The 9,265-nt window shown below is 41.3% G+C and overlaps 1 protein-coding gene across 1 annotated transcript; it reads right to left on the bottom strand.

Annotated features, from left to right (window-relative positions):
* Window positions 1-1,262: 1,262 nt before the first annotated feature.
* Window positions 1,263-8,631, bottom strand: LOC134069469 (uncharacterized). The gene is made up of 6 exons (XM_062525433.1): window positions 8,271-8,631; window positions 5,150-6,043; window positions 4,317-4,428; window positions 3,915-4,123; window positions 2,151-3,059; window positions 1,263-2,018 (listed from the first exon to the last, which is right to left on the bottom strand). The coding sequence occupies exons 1-6, from the start codon at window positions 8,629-8,631 to the stop codon at window positions 1,735-1,737; spliced, it is 2,769 nt and encodes a 922-aa protein (XP_062381417.1). The 3' UTR covers window positions 1,263-1,734.
* Between the last annotated feature and the right edge of the window lie 634 nt (window positions 8,632-9,265).

Below are 9,265 nucleotides of genomic sequence, written 5' to 3'. Positions count from 1 at the left end.
ATATACAGCAGACAATGCCATCGCTAGTCATTATTTCCAAATAATCGGAAAAGTTTTGCCATGTAAATTATCTTTTTAGCGAGGATGTCACTTTTGAAGAATTTTGGGGCTAACAAAAATGTAGCTAGCCTATAGCAATTATCTGATTTACAAATGTCAACAAACTTTTTTTATTTTTAGTGCATTCTCTTGTCTTTCCCATATTGAAAAATTACTAGGGAATTTAGCCTCTTTCTTCTGGAAGTTCACAGACACTCCAATTAACTTAAACAGTTATTGGGTGCCAATAATTATGGGTAAAGTGTTTTTGTTAAACAAATTGATTTCTTCTTGAGATTTCCCTGTATTCTCAGAATAAATTTGCTTTGCTTCAAGATTATATGTTTCCAGTTGTTTTCATTGTGGGATTACACTAAATCACCAAACGATTATTTTCTTTATACCTGATTTTCAGTCAACTTTACCAAAGGTGGCAGTTACTCTCTGGAGTGTACTGTATCTGACACAATGACTTCCCTATTATGGCTCAATGATCCCCCTAGTGGTGATATGTTAAAATGCTTCCCTATTATTCCTGCCCTCTGTCAATTTGTTCTGTCAATCAGTAGTCACCTTCTGAAGGTCTGTATTTAAAGAACATTTATGATATCAACACAGATACTCTGCATCTAGCATACAGTAATATAGAAACACTGCATTAGACACCTTTAATTTCGGATTCTAATGGCCAACAAACGAGCCTGGAAGAATAGCGATATCTAAAAAAGAGGACCTCACACAAAGTATTTCTAATTTCATGGGCAGTTGGTATCTGCAAAAAACACACCTCTCTGTGTGTGTGTGTGTGTGTGTGTGTGTTTCTGTCTGCCTGAGTCTGTGTGTGTGTGTGTGTGTGTGTGTGTGTGTGTGCCTCCTCAAGTGAGTGGCTAAAAATGGAAATGCAAAAGGCTTTATGTTTGTGTTCTCAAGTGCTTCAAATACGTGTAAGTGTATTTTGAATATGTGACTGATCTTTTCAGTGCAATTTCGATCATGCCTGGCTAAAAAAGTTGGGGCAATGTAATGGCCCAGTCCTTAATTATGTTGCAGTGTTACAGAATAGTTTCTTACATTTATTGTCACTACATACATTAATCTTTTGATAAAATGTATTTTGTCTTCCAGTAAATGTACAATAATCAACATCTCAGTGATCTCATGATTTAAGTGAAGTCTCTTCTTTCACCTGCAAGTGGCGTTCTTGTAACAAGATTTTAGGCAGGCTACAGTCAGTTACAGAAAAAACACAGCAGTCCCCTCACTCATTCACTCAAAAGTGTGTGAGCGATACCAAAACACTGCCAGGAGGGCACGGTCATGTTATATTTTTACCACATTCAGTGATGCGTCTGCCGGAGTACCTCGCCTATAAGCAACAGTTTGAGGAACAGTAAGTGGCTTTACACTAATGGATATGTAGATAATTAAATGGATATGCATGGATATGTTCTTGTGTCCAAAACATCCTACTACACAATAGTAATCAGTGGAAATGATTGATATAGATCCCATGCATTGAATAACATGCATGCCATATTAACATGTAATTATCAAAGTAACATGTGATCCCACAGATTAACTTTGCTAAAGGTCAGCTTGGTTCTCTCTGACTGACATGATGTTGAAATGTCCCCTCAGCTTTTTCCCCCTTACTTTGTCATCATAAATGCATCACACCTATAGACGGTATATACACTACAAATAGGTTGCTTCTTCACATAGGCCAAGGTCTCGGTAAAGGTAGTTGTCCAGCTCTTCAAGCAGAGACAGTAGGATGCCAGATGCTCCGTCCCCTTTTTTAAGCACCACGTCAACGAGGAAGGTCACCTGGTCCTGCAGCACACTGGTCCTCTGCAAGACTTCCTCAGCCTCCCTCCTGCTGACCACACAGGGCTGGGCCTGGAGCCTGTCCAACACATCTCTGAGAAGACCTCCTGACATCCTTTTGATGAGGTCAGGCCGAAACATAAACAGTCGATCTAGGAACAGATTATCAAAGCAAGTAGGTTCAGGATTCTGACACTCAGTTATGCCCATAAATGCTATACAATATCCCACTATGAAAACAGGACATTGATGGGAAATCTAAACCATGTTGTGGTTGGTTGTACCTTTGTTCGACATGGAAGAAATGTTCCCTTCTCCTCTGTTATTTCTGTCTCTGTCAGACTTTTTCTCCTTGTGCATCACTTCTCCAGAATTACCGGACACTCCTCGAGTCTCACCAAACTCAACGCTTCGCATTGTCACTTTCCAAATGGACTGCCCTTGACTGATGACCTCTAACTCAAAACAGTCTTCTACATTCTCCATGAACACCTCAAACAAGTCAGGGGGCCGGATGTATGTAAGAGTGATCTTCGATGGGGAAACGTCAGCAGGACAGGACGAGGTGAGGCTGAATTTAGAGTTCATCCAAATAGACCTGTGTGGACGATGTTTCTTGATCCTCTTGGCATCTTGGATCTCTAATATCTCCTCCTCTACAGCCTGAATCATGGAGGCATCTCGTGGGACAACATATGTGAGGAGAGTCAAGGGAGTCACTCTGGTGCGATAGATTAACACATCGAGATGGGTTTTCATTGGGACGCCCATTTTCACCAGAACTTCAATCAGTGAGAAGGAGGGCTTGAGGAGTTTGGCGTGGAAGCGGGTCAGCTCACAGGTCTCTAGGGAGACGCTGCTGTCCACCCCACGCAGAACTCTCACAGCCTCTCTAAGAGAGGAGTCTGACCCGTCCAGACAGGCAAAATGGGGAAGGTGAGCCTCAAACAGCTCACCTGAGAGCACTTTGATGTCCATCAATGGACCAATGGGTACATACTGCAGCATGGCGAGTTCTGCTCTGTAGACACCAGGGTCAGTGAAGTGATATTGTACAGTGACTTCTCTGCCACATACCCAGCGCAAGCCAGACACCACACACTCAAAACTGCCTGAGGGCGTGCTGTGTTTATACACTGGGAATCCGGTCTCCGTGGAGACCGAGGGCTCCATCAGTACCCAGTGAGAGGAGTCTGTGATGTCAGCACAGGACTTGCAGCAACTTTGTCCACACTGATTGTGAGTTTCACCATCTGAAATGTGTAGACTTTTGAGCAGATAGAGAAAAATGGTTTGTATTTGTAATTTGATATAAATTTCAAATATTTTATATATATGTACACTATATTGCCAAAAGTACCTGCCTCGACCCCCATATGACCTTCAGTCACATCCTATTCTTAATCCATAGGGTTTAATATGACGTTGATCCACTCTTTATAGCTATAACAGCTTCAACTCTTCTGGGAAGGCTTTCCATAAGGTTTTGGAGTGTGTTTATGGGAATTTTTGACCATTCTTCAGAAGTGCATTTGAGAGGTCACACACTGAGGTTGCACGAGGAGACTGGCTCTCAGACTGGTGCACAGTAATGTAGGAACAGGAAGTCGCCATCCCCAAACTGTTCCCACAAAGTTGGGAGCATGGAAATGTCCAAAATCTCTTGGTTAATGCTGAAGCATTCAGAGTTCCTTTTACTGGAACTAAGGGACTAAGCCCAACTCGGGGATGGCCCCTTCCTGTTCCAACATGACTGTGCACCAGTGTACAAAGCAATGTCTGTAATGACATGGATGACAGAGTTTGGTGAGAGCCCGTCTCCTCATCCAACATCAGAGTGTGACCTCACAAAAGCAATTCTGATATAATGGTAAAAAAAACTTCCCATAAACACACTCCCAAACCTTGTGGAAAGTCTTCCCAGAAGAGTTGAAGCTGTTATAGCTGCAAAGGGTGGACCGACATCATATTAAACCCTATGGATTAAGAATAGGATGTCACCTACGTTCATACAGTATGTGAGTCAGTCAAGGCAGGTGAACAAATACTTGGTAATATAGTGTATGTTTCTGCATTAGCACAGTAGGCCAATGAATCCTCATACTCATCCACATCCTCAGAGCCATTCCCTTTCACATTCTCAATCTGATCATCCTTATCATCACTGATGGCTTGCTCTTCATCCACGAGACTCACATCCTCCATGCTTCCCTCTATAGATCTCAAATCAGTATCAATAGATGCACTGAAACTACTTCTTTGTAAAGAGAAACAGACAAAGAATCATCACTCAAATTGGCAAAGATACCACATAGCATGTTTGTAAGTGATTGTTGACCAACTGTGAAGCTGTTTCCAAGGTGTCATGCATGCCTTGTATCTGATGCAAGGAAAATTACCAATCACCACACCCGTAAACTTAGCCAATAACCACAGGTCTAGGTTCATACCTCCGACAAATACTGATGTTCTCGATAGATGATCTTCTCGAAGATTCAATGGAACCACCATATCCAGAACTGCTGCTCAGTGAGATCACGTCTAATGGGTCCCAACGATTTACTGGAAAATGAAGACAGTTTTTAAATAACCGGTGTCAATGTCAAACACACTGCTATTTACATCAAGGCTGCAATATACAGCATAGATATTTTTTTTTGTCTGAGTTTTTCTAGACACACTGACACAATGTTATTTAGCATCAGCAGTTATTTAACATTTTATGAATTCTCAATAGCATTTGAAATAACTTGTTTTGACAAAAGCATTATTAGCCATTTACACTGACACTGGTAACATCAAGATAGATACTGTGATATTTATTGGTGTGTTAGAGTTGTCTCAGAGATCAGGATTCCAAATTTTATGTCGGGATTTTTAATCGCCAGGCCCTCTGAAGTCAGAATTCCAACTATGAAAGATAGAGGAACCTCACCCAGCCAGAACAAGAAAGATGGCTGCCCTGTGCATCAACAATGTGCAAGTTGTAGGAATATTCTGTCAAGCACCTGTATCTTATATTTGTGTTTTGTTAAATCAGTCGCACATACTCTACTTATTTGTATTATTAATGTGGTTCCAATCACAAAATACTGTGTATGTAATGTAATGTATTGTTATGGAAATAACATTGCTATCAATGCTAACATCTCTGGGTTTTATAAAATCAGAACGGTCAACTTGTCTGAGATGTCATTCAAAGCTGGAGGTCCCAACCTCTGTGTACAATTGTTAGGCTACACACCATATTATGTTGAACGGCTGTTTCTGTAGCTGTACTCACTCTCTGAATGTGAAAACAATTTCACTGTCGAGTCCTCCGGTGCACTGTGGAGCACCTGTCTACTTCCAGTGTCATTTCTGTCTGCTCTCCTCTGACCTTTCATTTTTTTGCTAAAAAATCTTATAGGACCCAGGGCTTTTTTTTTCACCTTTTTTGCCATCGCTGGAAGTTCCCAGAGATGACTATCTTCTGCATGCATCCCAAGCATGTCTTTGTGCTTTTGTTCTTCAATCACCCTTTCTCTTAACTTATTCTCCTCCTCTCTCCTCCTCCTCAGCATTTCATCACATAATCTGTCTTGTATTTGATAATAACTACGGCTGTGTCCTGCCAACATCTCTTCCACCTTCTCAAGAAGCTTGATCACCTGGGCACGGTCACCTTTGTCGTCATTGTTGAAAACATGGTATCTGTTTCCACACTTCTCAACTAGCCACTGCAAGGGTTCCCCTTCACTCTCGATGTACTGTTCAATAGTGGCGTCTCCGAGGAAGTCTCCACATGTGAAGAGAACTATGCTGTGACCCCATATCAGAGGATCGATCTGCTCTAGGTGCTGCTGGACTGATGATCTCCGTGCCTCTGTGAAAGCTGTGGTCAAGCGTACGGCCAGCAAAATGGCATGTGGGCCTGGGGGACAGAGAGACAGACTCAAGACAATCTGGTGTGTTGTCACTTCATCAGACTGGTCCAGGGAATGGTCAGCCCACCAGCCTGGAGTGTCGACCACGGTGACCACCCTTACTGCTGCCCATCCCCGTCTCTTCATATACATCGCTGTAGGCCCTGTGGTGCCAAACTCCTGCTGGCCAAGGATGCTGTTTCCTGATGAACTCTTCCCAGCGTACTTAGAGCCCAAAAGTACAATCCTTAGCTCTGGTGAGTGTGTGTTTCCTGTCAAACAACATCATGGTTTGTATTCCCTCTTTCCATTGACACACTGATATTAGCATGTGGGTCTGCGTTTTCCCACATCCTTCTTAATGCTTAGGTTGTAAGTTAAGCTCTTCTTTAACATTTCCTTTTTCTCCCCTAAAGCTTCTCTGGAGTTAATCATTATTACATTGCATGTCAATGCAATGTACTGTTATCCCTGTTCTTCTTATTATCGGGATTATTCTTCTTCCGACCAAAATCAATGATTTATAACACTAAAACCACTGAACCGTTTGACGTCATTCAAGCACTCATACAAAGATCTTGTAACGGAGATTTGACGATTGTATTTTTGACATTTGTGAACTTCATACTTTTTGAGATATTTATGATAAAAGAGTTTAAAATTCCCATAGAGTTTACATTGAGACCCTTTGGCGGCAAAGATTAATTGTTACGTCAGTGCTCAGCTGTCAGTAATCAAGGATCTTTGATCCAAAGCCATGCCACCGCTGCTAAACCTGAATGTTATGCGATGTTATGTCTACTCATTAAGCTAACAGCTATAAAAACATTCTACCATGCCATAGCTGCTGTAAATCAGGACGTTATCGTCTTGTCTCCTGTTAGGCTACTCCTTACTTGATTTGTTTATCGTTACAGTAACCGGTTTGCTCTCGGTAAAGTTATCAACAGCTAAAGACAATAGAACCTAACGTCAACGTAAATTTAACACTGTATTTAGCTAACGACAACCAAACTTGCTCCAGGCTAGGTTTAACGTCGGGTAGGCTGCAAGACCAACAGCTTACACAAGGGCTTTTAGCCATCTCCACAGAGCAGCCTATACACGACACCGATCTTCACCCAGCGTTTTAAGTGAAGTCCAACCTGATAGACATTTAGGTTCAAGCCTTCTCACAGTCGTTTCTAGCACAAACTGCATTGGTATCATTTTCACGTTTGTTTGTTTGTTAGCAAGCTAGTCGTTTCAGCTATAGGGACTTGCTAGCCAGGCAATCATTTAAAGCTTTCGGTATCATTCACAAATTAAAAACCTTTGTTAACAGCTTATTGTACATTCCTATTAGGACAATCACACACCTGGAGACACTTCGAAGAACATACTAGCTCATCCTGTAATATAGCCTACATAAAATATCCTACTGTAATCTAACGTTACATTTGCTAGATATCCTACCTGTTGCTGCATCATCGTTGATTGGCGTTGTTTGAGATTGTATTCCGTATTCCAATGGTGTCTTTTCTATATCAATGGCCTACTTTTAACCTGCATTAGTGTAGATGGCTATAAGCTATCCTACCAGTCGTTTCACTGTAGGCTACTAAAGTGTCAGCTCTTGCAACTCGTTTGAAGTTGGCAACTTCATTTCAGTCTTTTAAATTCTACTAAATGAGGAGTTATTTTCCATAATAGCCTATATCCACAATTTTGATGCATTTTCATAAATCACTTTTTAAATGTGACTCCAAGTAATTTTAGTGGAATTGTAATTGGGTTATTGTTATTTATCTATTCTTCTGTGTAGCCTAGTAGTCTTTTTAAGTACAGGCCTAATACAATGTTTTACAAAGTCAGCGACCTTTTTGCATTTACATGCAATGGTAATTCCTTCCATGGAATTACATTTTCTAGTTGATGTTATTAGCTAATTTTTATTGTTTACCATTCCCTTAATTCATTTTCAAAAATGCATAAGACACAATGAGATATATTCAATATACTGTTCTGGCTACATGTACATACAGTAAACTATATTGCCAAAAGTATTCGCTCACCTACCTTGACTCACATATGAACTTCAGTCACATCTCATCCTTAATCCATACGGTTTATCATGACGTCGGTCCACTCTTTGCAGCTATAACAGCTTCAACTCTTCTGAGAACACTTTCCACAAGGTTTAGGAGGGATTTTTTACCATTTCTTCCAGAAGCTGATTTGTGAGGTCACACACTGATGTTGGACTGATCCACTCTAATTCATCCCAAAGGTGTTCTATTGGGTTGAGGTCAGGACTCAGCAGGCCAGTCAAGTTCATCCACAACAAAACCTAAACCTTGTGGAAAGACTTCTCAGAGGGGTTGAAGCTGTTATAGCTGCAAAGTGTGGACTGATGTCATAATAAACCATATTGATCAAGGATGGGATGTGATTGAAGTTCATATGTGAGTAAAGGCAGGTGAGTGAATACTTTTGCCAAATAGTGCATGTTAAACTCACCCATTTGGGATCTCAGCGTGTCTCTCTTTTCCCGCACCATCATTTTTATGTTTGCTTTCTCATCCTGTTGTTTTCTCCTCACTTCAATCTCCTCTAGTCTCTCTTCATCCATTTCAAAATGGCAGCCATTGTTTGCAGCCAACATGGCCTCTATTTTCTCAACCAACATTGCCCCCGGTGTACCATTAACAATGTTTTCATGATCAATGACAAGATATCTGTTCTTGCACATCTCAACAAGCCACTGGAGGTTCTCACCTTCACTCTCAATGTATTGCTCAATAGTTGTGTCTCCCAGATACTCTCCATAGGTGAACAGCAGGATAGTGTGATTCCAGACTCTCTTGCTGAGGTGTTCCATGTGCTGCTGCACAGATCTTCTGGAATCCTCTGTGAAAGACACATCCAGGCGAAGAGCGAGCAGAAAAGCATGGGGACCTGGCCGGCACAGACAAACGCCATGCAGAATCTCCCGCTTAGTCAGCTCAGGAGACTCTGTCAGTTGGTCGCAGTTTCTCCAGCCAGGGGTGTCGACAATGATGACCCGTTTTCCTGCTACTGTTCTCTCTCTCTTCACACACAGAGCTGTTCTCTTTTCAGTATCAAACGCCTGTCTCTCCAGGATAGTGTTTCCTGATGAACTCTTAAAAGCCTTCTCGTACCCCAAGAGCACAATCCTCAGCTCGGAGAGATGATGGACTTCACCTATGTTGGAAAATATGCACTAGGTGTTCAGAGGCATTATAGCCTAAAAACAGCGTTTTTGTCCAATACAATGCTAACTAGCTAACAGCAAACGTACTTTAATTATCATATGTTAATTGGTAATTAAACATGTTAAGAACTGTATAAGAATAACGTGTAACTTTAACTATCACAGTCATTTTCCATGTGGCAGCTTCATTACAATTCTGAGCTATACTCTTTAAACAACAATATAGTTTAAACCTACCAAGCTAAAGAGCTAAAGGTATGCAATCCCTTCCAAACACGAA

Source organism: Sardina pilchardus, chromosome 21, assembly GCF_963854185.1.
Source record: "Sardina pilchardus chromosome 21, fSarPil1.1, whole genome shotgun sequence".
NCBI classification, from domain to species: domain Eukaryota; kingdom Metazoa; phylum Chordata; class Actinopteri; order Clupeiformes; family Clupeidae; genus Sardina; species Sardina pilchardus.
Note: the sequence above shows the minus strand (reverse complement) of the source record. Positions and strands in the feature narration are given on the sequence as shown.

Bases quoted from the DNA above. Each gene is read 5' to 3' on its own strand.
- LOC134069469 (XM_062525433.1), bottom strand. From the start codon at position 8,631: ATGGAACACCTCAGCAAGAGAGTCTGGAATCACACTATCCTGCTGTTC. The intron at 6,044-8,270 runs GTGAGTTTAACA...GTTGTTTGACAG, and splicing joins CACGCTGAGATCCCAAATGG to GAAACACACACTCACCAGAG. The intron at 2,019-2,150 runs GTACAACCAACC...ATCTGTTCCTAG, and splicing joins TTCTTCCATGTCGAACAAAG to ATCGACTGTTTATGTTTCGG.